At 48.5% G+C, this 21,077-nt stretch overlaps 1 protein-coding gene across 2 annotated transcripts in view; it reads left to right on the top strand.

Annotated features, from left to right (window-relative positions):
- SLC35F4 (solute carrier family 35 member F4) overlaps positions 1-21,077 on the top strand; it is a 122,138-nt gene that overhangs the window by 96,110 nt on the left and 4,951 nt on the right. For both annotated transcript variants that reach the window (XM_056850697.1, XM_056850698.1), the window contains exons 2-6: positions 5,325-5,513; positions 13,123-13,420; positions 16,142-16,361; positions 18,159-18,284; positions 18,980-19,172. In XM_056850697.1, coding sequence (XP_056706675.1) covers positions 5,325-5,513; positions 13,123-13,420; positions 16,142-16,361; positions 18,159-18,284; positions 18,980-19,172 — 1,026 coding nt within the window. The remainder of the gene's footprint in view (positions 1-5,324; positions 5,514-13,122; positions 13,421-16,141; positions 16,362-18,158; positions 18,285-18,979; positions 19,173-21,077) is intronic.

Raw genomic sequence — 21,077 nt, forward strand, 5'->3', positions numbered from 1 at the left:
TCCAGGACCAGAGGAGCATGCCTATTGCATTAGGTGCTGTGGAACACAGGCAGGATGGTGCTGCTGCAGTCGTCTTGTTTGGGGGCTTCCTAGAGGCACCTGGTTGGCCATTGTGTGAACAGGCTGCTGGGCTTTGATGGGCCCCGTTCTGATCCATCAGGGCCTTTCTTAGGTTCTTATGTTCTTAATTTTCTGGGAAATCTATGTATACATGTTCCATTAGGTTCTTATGTTCTCAGTTACGAGTACTAGATAAGATTGCTTTGTGTTTCTGTCTCCTGTATAAGGCATGGATCATCCATAGCGTGTGCTTTATTTGGTACCGGGGGAAAAACTATATATGGTATTTTTGCCTTGAAATTGTTGTTCGCAAGTGGGCTGAGCAGATGTATTTATTGATTTGATTTGTGCCCTGCACTTTCTTGCTCAATGTAGGATATCCCATTATAGCAGTTCTTAGCAGTATGTATATGTTGTGTTGAAGTGTCAGGATGTGAGAGGAAAAACAACCCTTTATGTGAGCATCTTTCAGCCTTGTCATTGAAATCCCAGTGAAGTGCGACACTCTATTCATTCACAAATCAGGCTTTTGAACCCATACGGCTGTGGGGCTGATTCATGAAATCAGTTTGCTTCATTGGTGCACAACAGCCCAAGAGAAGGGATGAATGGTAGCCTGAGAATGGGGCCAATGGTGGTGGAAACTCCGAGCCAAGCAGACAAACCAAAAGACATCCATTAAACTGGGATGAATGTTTGCTTGGAAGAAATGTTGGCGGGGGTGGGAAGCGTGCATAGAAAGTGAGACAAAAAGCACAGCTAATATAGAAAAAAAGAAGAAGAGTTGGTTTTAATATGCCGACTTTCTCTACCACTTAAGGAAGAATCAAATCGCCTTCCCTTCCCCTCCCCACAACAGACACCCTGTGAGGTAGGTGAGGCTGAGAGAGCTCGAAGAGAGCTGTGACTAGCCCAAGGTCACCCAGCTGGTTTCATGTGGAGGAGTGGGGAAACAAACCGGTTCACCAGATTAGCCTCCGCCGCTCGTGTGGAGGAGTGGGGAATCAAACCCGGTTCTCCAGATCAGAGTCCACCCCTTCAAACCACCGCTCTCAACCACTACACCAGGCTGGGTGGGACCATCACTTAGAGGCAGAATACATAATATTCATGGAGATAGGAATTGTCTTCAGCCACTGTCTCATTGGAACGCCCATGTGCGCTTAGCATCCCAGGCAGCCAAGATTTCTGAGATTCTTTCACACAAAAGGTGCCAAATACGTCCCTGCGGCCCTTAAAGTATTTAACACCACAATAGTTACCCAGTTACTATTTGGAGTTGGTATCTGGATCAAGGGAGTGACAGAAATGTTCACGGAGAAAGTCCTGGCGTCGTCAGTTAAAGGAGGGGTCCCCAACCTTTTTGAGCTGCCTTTTTTGTGGCACCCACTTTGTGGTTGCGCCTACCACGCTTTATCGGTATTCCAAAGGTGCCCACAAGCTCAAAAAGATTGGAGACCCCTGAAATAGAACTTTTCCATGGATGCCATCCTGAATTCCTTGGAGGAAGGGTAGGATATCAACGTGAGGGTGTTATGCCAAAAGCTGCAGCTGGGCCTGATAGGACCTACGGTTGCTACCAAAAGAAACAGGGCTTCATCTCTTTTTCCCATAAGGCCTAGGGCTACAAAACACATGACCCAACACTTCATGCGGGATCAGATGGATAGGGTTGCCAGCTCTGGGTTGGGAAATACCTGGAGATTTTGGAGGCGGAGCCTGAGGATGGCGGGGTTTAGAGAGGGGATGGACTTCAGTGGGGCATAATGCTACAGATAGCTGGAGTAGGGGGTCACTGGGGGCGTGGGGGGCAGGGAGGTAGTTGTGAATTTCTTGCATTGTGCAGGGGGATGGACTAGATGACCCTGGTGGTCCCTTCCAACGCTATGATTCAGTGGGCGAAAACGCATGGTCACTTTATCCTCCTTTAATCCCTGTTTTAGCCAGGATCGAACGCACATTAAGCGAAACGCATGCGTTCGATCCAGGCTGAATCCTGGCTGAAACAGGGATTAAAGGAGGATAAAGCGACCATGCGTTTTCGCCCAATGTAACACAATTTTCCGTGTAACACCCGGAGACTTTTATGGTGGTGCAGAGATTGGAATAGGCACCTCCTAGCTCTCCTAGATATTAGTCCAACACTCTAACCGCTAGCAAAAACAGCTATCCCAGGTACTCGCACAGGACACATGATACAGCCACCTGGCTGAAGGTGTCTCAGTTTATGCTGTGCTGCCTTCCAAAGCGGCCATTTTCTCCAGGGGAACCGATCTCTGTCACCTGGAGCTCAGTTGTGATAGTGGGAGATCACCAGCCACCACCTGGAGGTTGGCAACCCTACAGATGAAGCTTCCCCATACAGAATCAGATCACTTAGCCTAGCTCGGTATGGTCTCCAGCAGCCTGCTCTCCAGGGAGGTCTTTCCTAACACCTTCTACTGGAGATTCATATCAACTCCTCACTAGGGATCGAACCAGGGACCTTCTGCATGCAAAATGAGCGTTCTGCTTCTGTGCCACAGCCTCTCCCGAAGGCTTACGCTGAGTATTGGCCTCTTAGCTCCACAGTGTCTGGCAGCAGCAGCTATCCAGGGTCTCGGGCAGAGAAAGATCATTCTCAACATCTCCTACATGAATACCTCAGGACTGAACCCAGGAGACTTTCTGCATGAACACATAAACCCATGAAGCTGCCTTATACTGAACAAGACCCTTGGTCTGTCAGTATTGTCTACTCAGACCGGCAGCGGCTCTCCAGGGTCTCAGGCAGAGGTCTTTCACATCACCTACTGCCTGGTCCTTTCAACTGGAGATGCTGGGGATTGAACCTGGGACCTTCTGCATGCCAAGCAGATGCTCTCCCACTGAGCCACAGCCCCTCCCCAAAGGAGAAGTCTACTCAGAGCGGCAGCGACTCTCCAGGGTCTCAGGCAGAGGTCTTTCTCATCATCTACTACCTGATACCTTTAAGCTGGAGATGCCGGGGATTGAACCTGGGACCTTCTGCATGCCAAGCAGATGCTCTACCCTTGAGCCAGGGCCCTCAATGCAAAGTAAGAGGCTTCCCTCACCCCTCCCCTTCTGCCCCCAATCCTCCAGTTCTACTGACTGTGCCCCAAAAAAACAAAAACCAACCCAAACCCTTTCTTTCTAAAGCGCAAACAGAAATTTGATCTGCAAAGAGCCTTTTGCCTGATTGAAAGAGGCGGCTTCTATTTGCATTTACATTGATAATTGAAGATCGCGCGACGTGGGCTGCATCAGAATTCGGCTCGGCAGGGAAATCAGGCCAATGGTAGGCTAGCCGGTGCCTTCGGCTCAGAAGCGAGGTGGTTCTTTCTCTTTCACATGCAAAGAAATCCTAGACACTTAGAAACCCTGGAGCAAAACCTTCTCAGACTCTCCGCTCCGGTATTTCAAGGAGCGCAGGGCATCGCAGAGGTCTGGAGAGAATGCCTTTAATTTGTGGATGATCGGCCGGAATATTCTTCCCTGGTGCTTGGAGTGCAGGAAGCTGATCGATATTTCATTGTAGCCAGGAAAGACCTGGGTGGCATCCTTTCAGAGTGTCATAGCTCAACGTATTGCGAGAGTCCGCTCTGACTCTTCAAGGTGAACGGAGACATTCCAGCAAATTTATCGGAGGCGCCTTCATTTCTTCCCCCTCTTTCCAAATGGAAAGTAACTGCAGCCTGTTCCAGAGACACCTGACATCAGCCGTTCGTATAGATAAATGAAGGAATTACCAGGGCAGAAGCAAGTGCGAGCGGAAAGTAGCATAGACCCGGCTGGCGATTAGGGTTGCCAACCTCCAGGTAGGTCCTGGAGATCTCCTGGAATCCCAACAGGGCTCCAGACCACAGCGCTCAATTCCTCTGGAGAAAATGGCAGCTTCAGAGGGTGGAGTATGGCATCACATCCCTTTTGAGCGTCTTCACCAAAGGTTACCTGCCTGATTTGGGAAGGCCAATGGAATGAACTAAAGTCAGGATAACATGAGAGTTACTGGCCATTTATGCACGGTCAATTTTGATGCTCGCTCAAAGCTCTTTTTTAAAATGCGACTTTAAAAATGCCTATTGACAGTCCCGACGCAAAAGGAGCAATTCCAGCCCCCACTCGCCTGCTCCTTTGTTCCTGTTTGCATAGCCATTAGCATGTGCATAGCTAACCCGCCGCTGTTATTTTGCATGGTTCCTTCAGGGGGACTCTTCGCGGCAAACACCAAAGGTCGCATTAAATGGGCTCTTTAGTAATGCGAAGCAGGTATGCGCCAACTTCGCAGTCATTTCTGGAATGGCAGCTCAGCGTGAAAAATTAAAAAAAACTATGTGGGGCAATTCCGCCTGGAATGTGCTGCTCATTACCGTGCAAAAATGGGCACTGTCATTCTTCACAGTGGCTCTATAGTGCATGTGCTATCTGTCTGTATAATTTGCATACATTTGCAGAGATGCTCCTCTTGCATGTCATCACTTCGAATGACGAATAGGCCTTGGAAGCAAAGAATTCTTGTTTTCTGGTCGTAGCAGAGTGTATTTATTTGTGGGGTGGGGAGGAACTTCAGTTTTGATCTTAGTTTGCCACTGTGTCCCTCCCCCCATCTTTAATCAGTGAATTATTTATTTTCAGGTGAATTTTTTTTAAAGGTTCAGGATGTTTCGATAGAAAAGTCCTATGAGGAAAGGTTGAAGGAGCTGGGTATGTTTAGCCTAGAGAGAAGAAGACTGAGAGGGGATACGATAACCATCTTTAAGTACTTGAAGGGCTGTCACATAGAAGATGGTGCCGAGTTATTTTCTGTTGCCCCAGAAGGTCGGACCAGAACCAACGGGTTGAAATTAAATCAAAAGAGTTTCCTTCTAGACATTAGGAAGAACTTTCTAACAGTCAAAAGGTTCCTCAGTGGAACAGGCTTCCTCGGGAGGTGGTGAGCTTTCCTTCCCTGGAGGTTTTGAAGCAGAGGCTAGACGGCCATCTGTCAGCAATGCTGATTCTATGGCCTTAGGCAGATGATGAGAGGGAGGGCAACTTGGCCATCTTCTGGGCATGGAGTAGGGGTCACTGGGTGTGTGTGTGCGGGAGGTCGTTGTGAATTTCCAGCATTGTGCAGGGGGTTGGACTAGATGACTCTGGTGGTCTCTTCCAACTCCGTGATTCTGTGATTCTAAAAAAAGTAAATATGAACAGACCTAGAAAGTCTGTGTTCCCCTCGCCTCAGGGAGTTTGCCACCGAACTGATGCAACCTCTTTCTCCTCAGGTGCCTCCCGATCCTCTGTCATCCGATGCAAGCCGGGAGCTCGCTGCCCCAACACGCAGGGCGGCATCCGCCGGCAGCTCTCCCCTTTGACTGCCGCTGAAGATTCTGTTGCTCCCATTCTCGAGCTGCAGAGTCGGAGCCCCTCTGGATTTTGCCGGCACGGCAGAGGAGAGAGGCAGACCAGATCAGGTATGGATACAATCGCCCCAGGGGCACGATTCCCTCTGTGCCTCGGGCGCAAGCGCTCCCCCGTCCTGCCAGAGCAGGCGGATGGCAAGTCTACTTTGGCTGGGGTCAATACCTGGCCCAGCCATGTGTCAGCTACAGAGGAGAGTTATGGGGGGCTGGATGGAAGGTTGTCAGCCCCCCCCAAGGCCCTCCCCCCCCACTGATCAGCTGGCCAGCGAGGGGACTCATCAGCAGCAAAAGGAGAGTATTGTGTTCAGTTTTGGGCACCGCAGTTTAAGAAGGTTGTAGACAAGCTTGAACGTGCCCAGAGGAGGGCAACAAGGATGGTGAGGGGTCTGGAGACCCAGTCCTATGAGGAAAGGTTGAAGGAGCTGGGTATGTTTAGCCTGGAGAGGAGAAGATTGAGAGGGGATAGGATAACCATCTTCAAGTACTTGAAGGGCTGTCTCATAGAGGAGGGTGCTGAGTTGTTTTCTGTTGCCCCAGAAGGTCGGACCAGAACCAACGGGTTGAAATTACATCAAAAGAGTTTCCGTCTAGACATTAGGAAGAATTTTCTAACCGTTAGAGCGGTTCCTCAGTGGAACAGGCTTCCTCGGGAGGTGGTGAGCTCTCCTTCCCTGGAGGTTTTTAAGCAGAGGCTAGATGGCCATCTGTCAGCAATGCTGATTCTATGACCTTGGGCAGTTCATGGGAGGGAAGGCATCTTGGCCATCTTCTGGGCATGGAGTAGGGGTCACTGAGGATGTGGCGGGGGGGGAGGTCGTTGTGAATTTCCTGCATTGTGTAGGGGGTTGGACTAGATGACCCTGGTGGTCTCTTCCAACTTTATGATTCTATGATTCTATTCCGTGAGACCAGGCGTAAGGCCTCAATTTCACTTTTGGCATGCACCGAAAGTGACGCCATGACGTCACCGGTGATGGCATGCAAGAGGAGCATCACGTCTGGGCAAAACTCTGTGGTGAAAATGAGTTCTACGTCGAGGTTTTGCCCAAATACCAGAGCGTCCCCACATTGTCGGCGATGTGATGATGTCACCTCCGGTGCTGCTGGAAGTGCCCTTGCTGCATCGCCTGTGATGCCGGCATGAACCTCCTTTTGCTCCTGGTAAGTTCCCCTGCCCCTGCCGGTTGCTAGGGAGTTCTTGGCCATCCTGGCAGGAGGAGCTGGTGCGCAAAGGAGGTGTGTCAATGTCAAACGTCTCCGTGTCTGTGGCAAATTCGCTGCCCGCAGAAGATAAACCGAAAAAAGTGGAAGAATTTGGAAGGATGACTGAAATCCAGGTAGGCGTGAGAGGTGGATTGGGGAGGGGCCATGGCTCAGTGGCAGAGCCTCTGCTCGGCATGCAGAAGGTCCCACGTTCAATCCCCGGCATCTCCACTTAAACGGACTAGGCAAGTCGATGTTGTGAAAGACCTCCGCCTGAGACCTTGGAGAGCTGCTGCCAGTCTGAGTAGACAATACTGACTTCGATGGACCTTATACTGATTCAGTATAAGGCAGCTTCGTGTGCCTTCACCTGGATGAACTGATGTCAGGCTGAATCGCGGAGACGTCTAAGAGTCAGCTCCGTTCTGCCGCTAAATCACCGGCTTGCCTAACGCGAAGAGCAGAGGAATGAGAAAGCAGACTGGCCGAAGAAGACCTCACGTTTTGGTGTGTGCAAAAAAAATCGATCATGGGTCATTAAGGATCCGCCAAGGAAGGCGCCGAGGTTTCCCCTCAAACCGAAGCCCCCCCTGGCTTGCTGGCTTTCTTTTGCTGTGAGGGCATAGCTGTTTGAAATGGAGAGCTGGATGAAAATGTCAACGCAGCGGGCAGCGGCGGTGAAAAAGGCCTTGCTGGGGGTTAGGAGGAAAGGGATCGAGAATTGAATGGCCGGTATTGTTGTGTCCTTGCGTGGAGCTGGGGTGCGGCCTCGTTGGAAATTCGGCGCGCCGTTCTCCACTCCGTATCTCAAAAAAGATACCCCAGAGCTCGGAAAAGGGCAGAGGAGAGCAACCAGAACGGTTGAGCGGTTGGGGCATCTTTCCTAAGCCGTTTCGCGTACGCTGTTAAACAAAAAAGCCAACTCACTGCTTTTTTTGTTTAAACGGGGCCTTTCGCCCCATAGAGAACAGCGAGGCTGCGCCTGCTTTTTAGCCGTTCCCGGTGCCGGCGTACCCGGCCGAACGGGGATCGGAAGCCGCCTAACTCTACGCCGCGGAGAGGCCACACCGGCAGAGGGGCGCGGTGCGGCTCCGCGGTGCTTAGGCGCCGGCAGAGCCACCCTCCCCACCAGCGTAAGTGCGTGTGATCTCGTGATTACACGCACTTACGCTGGTGGCGAGGTCACGCCGCCTCCTAAGGAGTTTCACCCCCCTCTCAGGAATGCACTGTTACACTATTTTCTTTTATTTAACAGTCTTTGGTAATTGGGATCCTTGGGACTGGGGTGGTGGTGGCTGCCTTGACTCACGGGCTGGAGAAGAGCTCTCAAGGGGCCGGATCCAGGCCCCGGGCCACATGTTTGCCACCTCTGGGCTAGAGAGGTTGGGATTTTTAGTTAGGGGAAAAAGAAGGTTAAGAGGGGACGTGGGAGAGGTTTATGAATTACGCATGGAGTGGAAGAAGTGAACAGAGAGATTTTTTTTTCTTCCTCTCCCATAATACCAGAACTCGAGGGCACCCAATGAAGTCGATTCAGGACAGACGAAAGGAAGTACTTCTTTACCGCATCTGGCAACTGGCGGGAGTCTGGAGGGGGGCAACTTTGGGCAATGGCGTTTTCTGGGGAGAACCTGGGAGTGACTGCACACCGCTCTAGGAATTGCCAGAAACTCTACGGTATCGTAGAATTTCCGGTGATTCCTAGAATGGTATGATGTCACCTCTGGTTTTTTCTGGAAGTGACGTAATGCCATTGCGCTGGTGGCAATTTTTAATATTTTTTTTTCTCCTGCCTACCCACTGATGATAAACTAGTTTTATAAACTCACCTGGAGAAAATGGCTGCTTTGGCCATTGGACTCTATGGCATTGAAGTCCCTCCCCTCCCCAAACCCCACCCTCCTCAGGCTCCACCTCCAAAACCTCCCGCCGGTGGCGAAGAGGGACCTGGCAACCCTACCCCTATGGCTAGGGTTGGCAGCAGGCTTAGAGAAACACTGTCCTGTCCCTTTAAGAGAGACGTAATGTGTAGAAATGGCAGATGAAGCTTTTTAGAACACGGAGATAAAAAGCATCACCTGGTAAATGGCATTCTATTAATTCATTCTTAAAGGGACAGGACTTTTTTTTTGTTGCTCCAGGCATTTAGCAGCCATATTTGTTACACCGCTAGGGTTGCCAGGCATTACTAGGGTTGAGCATGGGGTGGGGAGTGAGGACATGGTGTGTGTGTGGGGGGGGGGGGGCGTTGCTGCATGCTCAAAGATGTCACTTCCTGGTACAACTCAGAAGAGACAATGAGTAGCTCTAGGAATGGCAAGAAACACTACGATTTCACTATAGAGTTTCTGCCGATTCCTAGAGCTCCCCATTGCCACTTCCAGGTTGTACTTGGAAGTGACATCATTGCGCTTGTGGCACTGGTGAGTTTTATTTTTTTTCTTTTACTTTTTAAATTTAAATTTTTAATTTATCCCCGGCCACTGCTCCAGAGACAGGAGACACAAAGCTTGGATGCTTCTGTTATTTGCATTGCCCTGGTATCATGCAGTATCCTACCTGTAATTATAGCAAGAAGGTCAAGACAGATAAGCCCGCCAGGGGCTGTGGCTCAGTGGCAGAGCCTCTGCTTGGCATGCAGAAGGTCCCAAGTTCAATCCCAGGCATCTCCAGTTAAAGGGACCAGGCAAGTAGGCGATGTGAAAGACCTCTCTGCCTGAGACCCTGGAGAGCTGCTGCCAGTCTGAGTAGACAATACTGACTTTGATGGACCAAGGACCTGAATCCGTGTAAGGAAGCTTCATGTGTGTTCATGTGATAAGTGTATCAGTCAAAAGCGCTGCAAAGTACCCCATGATTTTCAATTTCTATGTAAAGCTCTGTGTGAAGGACAAATAATTTGTAGTTTTGGAGTTGGCTGTCATCAATATGCTGCCGATACCTTGTTCTCTGGGTTTTTTTTGGGGGGGGGGTTTGTTTTTGGGGGAGGGGCTGTGGCTCAGTGGTAGAGCATCCGCTTGGCATGCAGAAGGTCCCAGGTTCAATCCCCTGCATCTCCAATTAAAGGGACTAGGCAAGTAGGTGATGTGAAAGACCTCTGCCTGAGACCCTGGAGAGCCGCTGCCAGGCTGAGTAGACAGTACTGACTTTGATGGACCAACGGTCTGGTTCAGTATAAGGCAGCTTCATGCGTTCATGTGTTTGGTGTCAACTCAAAACTGACTTATGGTGACCCCGGGTGGGGTTTTCAGGGCAAGAGATGTTCAGAGGTGGTTTGCCATTGCCTGCCTCCGAGTCATGCCCCTGGTGTTCCTTGGAGGTCCCCGTCCAAATACTTGCCAGAGTAGAGGCTGTGAGTGTGTGACTGGCCTAGCGTCACCCAGTAAGCTTCCATGGCAGAGCAGGGATTCGAACTTGGGTTTCCCAGATAGCTCACGATGGGTATTAGTCTGTCTGTAGCAGCAGAAAACAGCAAGACTCCAGTAGCACCTTAAAGACTAACAAAATTTCTGGCAGGGTAGGAGCTTTCAAATTTCTACAAATCTTTCCGACTTTTAAAGTCTGGAGTGATTATCACATTATGTTACAACTGTGGGATTTGGATGTTTTATTTAAGATAGGCTGAAAGTTTTATTTGTTAAGGATGCCTTTAAGAGACAAAGAAGTTCTGCAGTTCTATATTTATTGAGACCTTGCTAGCACCACGTCCAAAAGTCAAAAAGATTTGTACAGATTTGATATATCATTTACCGTCTGATGTGCTAGTTTCTTTTAGACCAACTGAAGAAGGCAAATACGCCGAAACACGTATGGTCTTTATGTGATTGTACGTCAATGGTCGTGTATGATTGTATGTCTAATTGTATATTATGCCAGTTGTGTTATTTTAATATATGTGTTCGGAAGGCTTCTTGCAAGGCCATATAGGTGTCATTAGCATTAATGGGTTTTAACTTGTATTAAACTTATATGCACTTAGACAACTTTTTAATGGTTTAGCTTTTAATTATATTTTGGCCCTGTGCATGTTATGCCATAAGGCACATCACTATATACATCCCTGTGTGTGTGTGGGTGTGGGTGTGGGTGTGGGTGTGAAGTACGGTCAAGCCGCAGCCGACTTACGGTGACCCCATAGGGTTTTCTGTCCAAGCTCTCTCAGTCCCACCTGTCAGGATCAGGAGTCTGTCCCTAGCATCCCATAAGCAAACTCAGCCAGGCAGGTAGTCCTGAAGCAGTAAGACTTTATTAGGAGCAAAAAGGCAGATTAAAGAACTGACTGCCTTACACGCAGGTAAGGCTAGTAATGGCGAAACACTGGCAGAGTACATGTTTAAAAGCATTACAGGCCACGATGGTAAACACGGCTAAGCATCCCCGAGATAAGCTATTCCCAGGACAGGCAGACTAAACATCAATGCAGCTGTGGGAGAAAGGAAGAGTGAAACTGTACACAGAGTTTACAGGCATGGGAACCAAGGACGTAGCCAGAAGCTGGCCTGCAGCAAAGGCCTGACACCACCTACCTCACATGGTGTCTGTTGTGGGAAGAGGAAAGGAAGGAGATTGTAAGCCGGTTTGATTCTCCGTTTCAAAGGTTGAGAAAATCGGCATATAAAAACCAACTCTTCTTCTTCTAGTATCCACCCTCCAAAGCATCCGTTTTCTCCAGGGGAACTGATCTCTGTAGTCTGGAGATGAGCTGTAATTCCAGGGGATCCCCAGGTCCCACCTGGAATCTGCCACCCCTAGCATAATGACCCTCATATTCCTTGGTGGCCTCCCATCCAAATGCTGACCTGGGTTGACCCTGCTTAGCTTCCATCTGACAAGATCGGGCTAGCCTGGGCCATCCAGGTTGGGGCGCATACTAGGGTTGCCAGCTCCGGGTTGGGAAACACCTGGAGATTTTTGGCGTAGAGCCTGAGGAGGGCGGCGTTTGGGGAGGGGAGGGACTTCAATGCCATAGAGTCCAATGGCCAAAGCGGCCATTTTCTCCAGGGGAACTGATCTCTGTGAGCTGAAGATCAGTTGCAATAGCAGGAGATCTCCAGCTAGTACTTGGCGGTTGTGCAAAAATATAAACAGAATTGCTTAAGGGAAAAGCTTATTTAGAAATTGCAACTAGGCTCAAAATAAGAAATGATGTCACTTTGTATGCATAATATTGCAGATTAGATATATTGGTGCAAAATATATTAAATTATAATACTGTTTGTGTCCTGGTTCATGCTTACCACGTTTTTTTGTTATATGTTGTATAACAGATTTGTAACAAGATGCTCATTTATTTGTCCTATTGACCTATTGTAAGAAGTATTACATTGGCCATACTCCTATATTTATTTGTAAAACTACTTGTATGAGTTTAATGCAAATGAAATAGTTTATTGTCAGGGTTTTATTTACAGTACCTGGGGCTTGGCAACCCTAGCACATACTCTTATTACAGCAATGACATCGACACATGGCTAAATCAGTTTGGGTGATAGATGCAGTTGTGATGTCATCTTGTCCGGTACTTGATCGCTGACTGGCTGGAACGCCGAGAAATGAAATAGGAATAGGGAAAATGAAATAGGGAAAATGGCCAAGGAAACAGCAACCGGGGAGGAAAGTGGAAAACGGGGGCGCCGAAGAGTTGCAAACAGCTAGGGTTAAGGGCTTTCCCCAGAGGGTTTCAGCCTGCCAAAACCATGGCCTTCAGAGCAGAAAAATCAGACTTGGCAAAATTCAGATCAGCAACAGCCAAGACAGCGGTAATTATTTTTCATACGTACAACCCAGGGCAATGCACACAACCTACCTAAAAAAGGATATTGCAGAGCTTGAGAAGGTGCAGAAAAGAGCCACCAAAATGATCAGGGGCTAGAGCAACTGCCCTATGAGGAGTGGTTAAAACGCTTAGGGCTTCTTAGCTTGGAAAGAAGGCGGCTAAGGGGAGACATGTAAAATTATGCATGGTTTGGAGAGCGTGGACAGGGAAAAGCTGTTCTCCCTCTCTCATACTACTAGAATGTGGGGTCATCAGCTGAAGCTGGAGGATGAGAGATTCAAAACTGATTAAAGGAATTATTTCTTCACACAACGCATAATGAAATTGTGGAACTCCCTGCCCCAGGATGTGGTGATGGCTGCCAACATGGCAGGCTTTAAGAGGGGAGTGGACACGTTCATGGAGGAGAGGGGTATTCATGGCTACTAGTCAAAAGGGATACTAGTCATGATGCATACCTGCTCTCTCCAGGATCCGAGGAGCATGCCTATTATATTAGGTGCTGTAGAACACAGGCAGGACAATGCTGCTGCAGTCGTCTTGTTTGTGGGCTTCCTGGAGGCCCCTGGTTGGCCACTGTGTGAACAGACTGCTGGACGTGATGGGGCTTGACCTGATCCAGCAGGTCCTTTCTTAAGTTCTTATATGATGGATAACAGACCCCCATTGTCTCTGTTTTAGGAGAAGATGGGACTCAAGCCCACGGCGAAACCTCCAGCCAAGAGAGCCACGCACAGACCCGGTGCGAATCCTGCAAGTCCATGTTCCTCAAGATTGTCTGGGGATTTCTGATCATTTTGTCGGTCTCCTCCTCTTGGGTCGGGACCACACAGATTGTCAAAATCACATACAAGAACTTTGATTATCCGTTTTTCATGACTTGGTTTTCAACAAACTGGAACATTATGTTTTTCCCCGTTTATTATTCTGGGCACCTTGCAACTGCACAAGAAAAGCAATCTCCAATCAAAAAAATCAGGCAAGTCTCTGGTTTCAGGGATGCATCTTTACCTGGTGTAAAACCAGCGTGATGTAGTGGTTAAGAGCGGTGGACTCCAGTCTGGAGAACCGGGTTTGATCCCCCACTCCTCCACATGAGCGGCGGACTCTAATCTGGTGAAGCATGTTGGTTTCCCCACTCCTACATACAAAGCCTGCTGGGTGACCTTGGGCTAGTCACAGCTCTCTTAGACTTCTCTCAGCCCCACCTACCTCATAAGGTGTCTGTTGTGGGAGGGGAAGGAGATTGTAAGATGGTTTGATTCTTGGGGAGGGGCCATAGCTCAGTGGTAGAGCATCTGCTTGGCATGCAGAAGGTCCCAGGTTCAATCCCGTGCATCTCCAGTTAAAGGGACTCAGCAAGTAGGTGATGTGAAAGACCTCTGCCTGAGACCCTGGAGAGCCGCTGCCGGTCGGAGTAGACAATACTGACTTTGATGGACTGAGGTTTGATTCAGTAGAAGGCAGCTTCATGTGTTCATGTGTGTTCCTTAAAAGGTAGAGGAAGTCGGCATGTAAAAACCAACCCTTTTCTTCTTCTGGCTGCTAAGCGAGCGAGATATAAATTGAATAAATGATAATAATAATAATAATACTTACAAGCAGGCGAAGCAAACAAGGGGTGAAGAGGAAATGGAGTCAGTGGTCAGGATCGGTCATTTAAATAATAACCAATTTCTGCCGCAACAACATTTGTATATATTTTCTTTCTTAATCTAAGAAAGTTGTTGTTTCAAAAGCTTGAATCTGTTCGTATAGCATCCACTCTGCCAGCATCTGAAAATCCAGATTATCTGAGTCCTTTCCAAGGCAGTCCAGGCAATGTCAGTGGAGGCTTGGATCATGTGGTGACTGCCTCTGAAAACGGCATTTCACAATCAGGCAACTTCAAACTGAATTGGGGGAATGGGGCTGTTGCTCATGCAGAAGGACCCTGGTTCAATCCCCTGCAGTTCCAGATAAAAGGACCAGGCAGTAGATGATGTGAAAGACCCAGGGTTGCCAGCTCTGGGTTGGGAAATACCTGGAGATTTTGGGGGTGGAGCTTGGGGAGGGAGGGGTTTGGGGAAGGGAGGGACCTCAGCAGGGTATGATGCCATAAAGTCCACCTTCCAAAGAAGCCATTTTCCGAAGAGGGACTGATCTTGGTCGTCTGGAGATCCGTTGTAGTAGCAGGAGATCTCCTGGTTCCACCTGGAGGTTGGCAACTCTAGAAACACCAACTGAGACCCTGGAGAGCTGCTGACCTTGATGGACCAACTGTAGGTTTTAAAGCACTGGTTCCCAACCAGGGGTCCGTGGACCCCCAGGGGTCCCTGAGAACTAAATTAAGGTCCGCGAAACAAAGTTATAAACCCATAATAAATTAATATTGTCAATTAAAAGTTCTCTATTATAAAAATATATATTCAAATATTATTCTAAGTTTAATGTTTAACTAACAGTTATGATTAAAGTTTATTTTCAAATTCTCGGAATTTTTATTTTGAACCTTGGGGTCCCTGCAACGAACAAAAAAGTCCTAGTGGTCCTGGTCAAAAAAAGGTTGGGAACCACTGGTTTAAAGCAAGAGACTAACAGGGGTGGGGCTGCCATTGCCTTCCTTTTCGTAGCAACCCTGGAGTTCCTCGGTGGTCTCCCATCCGAGTACTAACCGACCCTGCTTAGCTTCCCAGATCTGACAAGATTGGGTTAGGTCTGGACTACCCAGGTCAGAGCACCCCCTCCCCCCCATACAAATGCACACGATCCCGTTAAAACATTCCCATTTTTTTTAGTAAGGTGAAGAACTGATGTATAAATAAATGAACTTACATCTGGCAATTTAGTAAATGAGAATAAGGCAGGCAGTCCATTTGAAGCCTGAGAGGAGGAGAAGGGCTGATAGGATATACTGTGTACAGTTCTGGTCACCACACCTAAAAAAGGGATATTGCAGAGCTTGAGAAGGTGCAGAAAAGAGCAACCAAAACGATCAGGGGGCCAGAGCAACTGCCCTGTGAGGAGCGGTTGAAATACTTAGGGCTGTTTAGCTTGGAAAGAAGGCGGTTAAGGGGAGGCATGATAGAGGTCTATAAAATTATGCATGGTGTGGAGAGAGTGGACAGGGAGAAGCTTTTCTCCCTCTCTCATGATAATAGAAGGGGGGGGTCATCTGCTGAAGCTGGAGGGCGAGAGATTCAAAACAGATAAAAGGAAGTCTTTCTTCACAGAATGCATAGTTAAATTGTGGAACTCCCTGCCCCAGGATGTGGTGATGGCCGCCAACTTGGAAGGCTTGAAGAGGGGAGTGGACATATTCATGGAGGAGAGGGCTACCCGTGGCTGCTAGTCAAACTCAATACTAGTCATGATGCATACCCATTCTCTCCAGGATCAGAGGAGCACGCCTATTACAGTAGGTGCTGAGGAACACAGGCAGGATGGTGCTGCTGCCGTCGTCTTGCTTGTGGGCTTCCTAGAGGCACCTGGTTGGCCACTGCGTGAACAGACTGCTGGACTCAATGGGCCTTGGTCTGACCCAACAGGGCTTTTCATAGGTTCTTATATTCCTAGAATGTGTATGTGTTATGCAAACTGCAAAGTTGGGATAAAGCCAGATTCACGCAATGGGTGAGGGACCCGCTGGGGTTTCTCTTGTGAATGCTACCCCTGTCCTCTCCCCACCCCCATGACTTCTGATCCCCTTTCCCGTCCTTAGGGAATGCAGTCGGATCTTCGGCGAGGACGGTCTGACGCTGAAACTCTTCCTTAAAAGGACAGCGCCCTTTTCTATTCTCTGGACTTTGACCAACTACCTTTACCTGCTGGCTCTGAAGAGGCTGACGGCCACGGACGTCTCGGCCCTCTTCTGTTGCAACAAGGCCTTTGTCTTCCTGCTGTCGTGGATTGTGCTGAAGGACCGGTTCATGGGTGTAAGGGTAATGGCCGATGCAGTTCTTTCTCAGGATTCCCCCTTCCCCCATGGCCAATCAGGATTCGAAGGATCGTTTCCGACATTGCAACGCAAAACTCAGTAAATGATTGCGTGCTCATAGCATCGATATTAAACCTTCAAAACCTGAGCGGTCCCCTCGTCCGGGGCCAGCTGGCATTCAAGGATGTTGTGTTGGAGGAGCAGTGTGGTATAGTGGCTAGGGGGTCAGATTAGAAAAAGTCTGACTTTCCCTGTTGTTTGCCCCCAGCAATTGATATTCAGAAGAACACGATGTTCTAGGGTTGCCAACTCCAGGTTGGGAAATTCTTGGCGATTTGTGGGTGGGGACTGGGGAAGAGGTTTGGGGAGGGACCTCAGCAGGACATAATGCCGTAGAGTCCGCCTTCCAAAGCAGCCATTTTCTCCAGGAGACCTGATATCTGTAGTCTGTAAATCTGGGAAAACTCTAAGCCCTACCTGGAGATTGGCAAACCTCTCCATAGAGCAAATCATGTTAAGCAAAAAAAGCATCCTAAGTGGGGCTGCCAACCTCCAGGTACTAGCTGGAGATCTCCCGCTATGACAACTCATCTCTAACCGATAGAGATCAGTTCATCTGGAGAAAATGGCTGCTTTGGCAATCGGACTCTATGTCATTGAAGTCCCTCCCCTCCCCAAACCCCACCCTCCTCAGGCTCTGCCCCAAAAACCTCCCACTGGTGGCGAAGAGGGACCTGGCAACCCTAATCCTACGTGTAGGGTTTCTAGCTCTGGGTTGGGAAACACCTGGGGTTTTGGGGGGTGGAGCCTGAGGAGGGCTGGGCTTGGGGAGGGGAGAGACTTCAGTGGGGTATAATGCCATAGAGTCTACCTTACAAAGCAGCCTTTTTCTCCAGGTGAACTGTTCTCTGATGCCTGGAAATCAGTTTTAATCCCAGGAGATCACCAGACCCCACCTGGAAATTCAACAAGAGCAATCACTAATACTGTACGGTAACCGTCAGGAAATAACCAGCATATGGCTCAGAGAATATAACCACAACCGTGAGGTGCAAAATCACGGAACAATTTATATATATATCATTAACACACTAACAAACAATCTACTACATATATACAAAAGCAATAAACATTCTTCATACATCAATGTAAAGTTCCAAATGGATATCCAAAGGTACTGTTATTTTGCTTTAAGACAGGTATGCTTGCTAGATATATTGTGGATATAATTATTATATGTATGTCTTGCTTATGAATTTAGGCTGATGAAGCCACGTGTTGGTGACAGCGTGATTACTAATCCGGAGAAACGTTTCCATCTATTGGGGCCAATTTTTTTGGCACTCTACATGAAGTCATCGTTTTTGCTGATACTGACCATTTTCATGGCTATCTTCAGAGACGCATCATCTTTCAGTTGGCTTAACTTGTGAAGGAAGTCTGTGAGACAAAACATGATAAAACTGAACTTTTTGAAAAACTGAACTTTTGAAAAAATGGCTTGAATTTACCATCATACTTACTTTCTTTGGATATCCATTTGGAACTGTTACGTTGATGCTTGATGAATGTTTGTTGCTTTTGCATATATGTTGTAGATTGTTTGTTAGTGAGTTAATGATACCTATATAAATTGTGTTGTGTGATTTTGCACCTCATGGTTGTGGTTATATTCTCTGATCCATATACTGGTTATTTCCTGACACCATCTGGAAGTTGGCAACCCTGCCTAGGCATGCCTGTCCTGTCTTTTCCAAATAACCAAGCTGTGTTGAAATGTTTTTACTTTCGGGTCACACAGATCGTTGCGGCAATAATGGCTATCACGGGGATAGTGATGATGGCGTACGTCGATGATTTCCCCGGCGATTCGATTCTCGGGGTGGCCTACGCTGTCGGATCTGCCTCAACCTCAGCACTGTATAAGGTGGGTCTTCTCCTTTTCTGACCCTCTTTTTTTCGCCGCCAAGTTACAGACAACAGCCAGCGTGGTGTAGTGGTTAAGAGCGGTGGTTTGGAGAGGTAGACTGTAATCTGGAGAACCGGGCTCGATTCCCCACTCCTCCACATGAGCGGCGGAGGCTAATCTGGTGAACTGGATTTGTTTCCCCACTCCTACCCACGAAGCCAGCTGGGTGGCCTTGGGCTAGTCGCACTCTCTCAGCCCCACCTACCTCACAGGGTGGCTGTTGTGGAGAAGGGAAGATGATTGTAAGCCGGTTTGATTCTCCCTTAAGCGGTAGAGAAAGTTGGCATATAAAAACCAACTCTTCTTCTGGCGACCCCTCATGGTCGCTGGACCCCCTGCTGGACTTGATGGGCCTTGGTGTGATCAAGCATGGCTTTCCTTAGGTTCGTATGTTCTTAACACAGGCAGGATGGTGCTGCTGCCATCGTCTTGTTTGTGGGCTTCCCAAAGGCACCTGTTTGGCCACTGTGTGAACAGACTGCTGGACTTGATGGGCCTGGGTCTGATCCAGCAGGGCTTTCCTTATGTTCTTATAGAGATCTGTGTTCCTGATACTCTTCTCTCTCAAAGTGGGCTGCTGCCATTTTTTTCTTCCCCTCAGTTTAATTTTTCTTTGTGCCCTGTGTTTGTTTCTCTCTCCCCCACACCCTTAGGTTTTGTTCAAGATGTTCCTCGGGAGCGCCAACTTCGGGGAAGCCGCCCACTTCATTTCCACCCTCGGCTTCTTCAACTTGGTCTTCCTCTCCATCACTCCCATCATCTTGTATTTTACCAAAGTGGAGTACTGGTCCCCCTTTTCGGCTGTGCCATGGGGCTACCTGTGTGGAATAGCAGGCCTCTGGCTGGGTAGGTACCAAGAAAAGAAAGGTTTTCCGTGGGCCTTTGTGGCACTGCGAAGCAAGCCAATTACAAAGCAGCATTTAAAGGGAGCATTTAAAGGGGGATTTGAGCTTGGAGACTGCTGGCGCAGAGATTCTCAACTGGAAAGCGTGGGTCCAGCCAGCAACTAACCTCAGGCAAAACTCCCATGCATAAATGACCATAAAAGACCAGAGTTTAAAATCTCATTTGTGTGTGTAAAGTGCCGTCAAGTCGCAGCCGACTTATTGCGACCCCTTTTGGGGTTTTCATGGCAAGAGACTAACAGAAATGGTTTGCCATTGCCTTCCTCTGCACAGCAACCCCGGTATTCCTTGGTGGTCTCCCATCCAAATACTAACCAGGGCTGACCCTGCTTAGCTTCTGAGATCGGATGAGATCAGGCTGGCCTGGGCCATCCAGGTCAGGGCAAAATCTCATTTAGGACTGCCTATAAATAAAAATGAACTTGGTCAAACGCAGTCCTAAATAAAACTTTCTGCATTTTCCAGCTCCACCTAATTGGGAGGGAGAGAGGGGAATCAGTGGAAATTTTGATCAGGTTGACCTTATATGTGGGGAATGAGGATAGATCCAGGCCTGTTGGGTTCAATCCAGAGGAAGATTTCCATGCGCGCTAGAGCCCCTGCGCTAGCGGAAGCATACTTAAAAAGAATGCACCGTTTAGCTATTGCTGTGCTTGAGTTAATGTACCCCAGCTCGCGGTTCCACTCGTGCAAGACGTTATAATTATCAAGTTCGACAGGTACCAAAGTGTTTCTAACGCTAGAGCTTCCACAAGCGGAACTGCACAAAGTGTGGTTACGTTTCGGTCCATACGTACACGACAGTGCCATGTTAAGCATGAACATCTTATGAATCTTAGTTTGCGTCAAAGCGATACAGCCTAGCGCCTGTTCTCTGACTGGAAAGAATTCTCTAAGGTTCTTGTAGGTTATCCGGGCTGTGTGACCGTGGTCTTGGTATTTTCTTTCCTGATGTTTCGCCAGCAGCTATGGCAGGCATCTTCAGAGGAGTAACACTGAAGGACAGTGTCTCTCAGTGTCAAGTATGTAGGAAGAGTAATATATAGTCAGAAAGGGGTTGGGTTTGAGCTGAATCATTGTCCTGCACATTACCTTTGATACTTTTTGCAGGACAATGATTCAGCTCAAACCCAACCCCTTTCTGACTATATCTTACTCTTCCTACACACTTGACACTGAGAGACACTGTCCTTCAGTGTTACTCCTCTGAAGATGCCTGCCACAGCTGCTGGCGAAACGTCAGGAAAGAAAATACCGAGACCACGGTCACACAGCCCGGATAACCTACAAGAACCGATGAGCTCTGACCGTGAAAGCCTTCGACAACTCTCTAAGGCTTTAGGCAAAGGTCTTTTCCAGCCCTGGACAGTGAGGTTTATTTTGTCGAATTGCCAGTGCAGGTAGGGTTGCCAACTGCTGCATGGGAAATACCTGGAGGTTTGTGGGGGTGGAGCCTGGGGAGGGCGGGGTTTGGCGAGGGGAAAGGACCTCAGCAGGGTATAATGCCGTAGAGTCCACCCTCTGAAGCAGCCATTTTAGAAACACAGAAACATAGAGCTGGAAAGGACCTCAAGGATCATCTAGTCCAACTCCCTGCACTATGCAGGAATTACACAGCCACCTCCCCTTGCCATTCTCCCAGCGACCCCTGCCGTATGCCTAGAGGAAGGGGACAGATTTCTGTTGTCTGGAGGCCAGTCGTAAGCCCGGGAGATCTCCAGTCCCTGTCGGGAGGTTGGCAACCCTACATAAAAAAAGCATTTAAAGAAGAACAACAAAAAGGAGCATTCTGAAAGGAAGGGGGGGGGGAGAAATCCAACCCTCAGTTTTAAAAAGCCTTTCTTGT

This window comes from Euleptes europaea, chromosome 6 (genome assembly GCF_029931775.1).
Source record: "Euleptes europaea isolate rEulEur1 chromosome 6, rEulEur1.hap1, whole genome shotgun sequence".
NCBI classification, from domain to species: Eukaryota; Metazoa; Chordata; class Lepidosauria; order Squamata; family Sphaerodactylidae; genus Euleptes; species Euleptes europaea.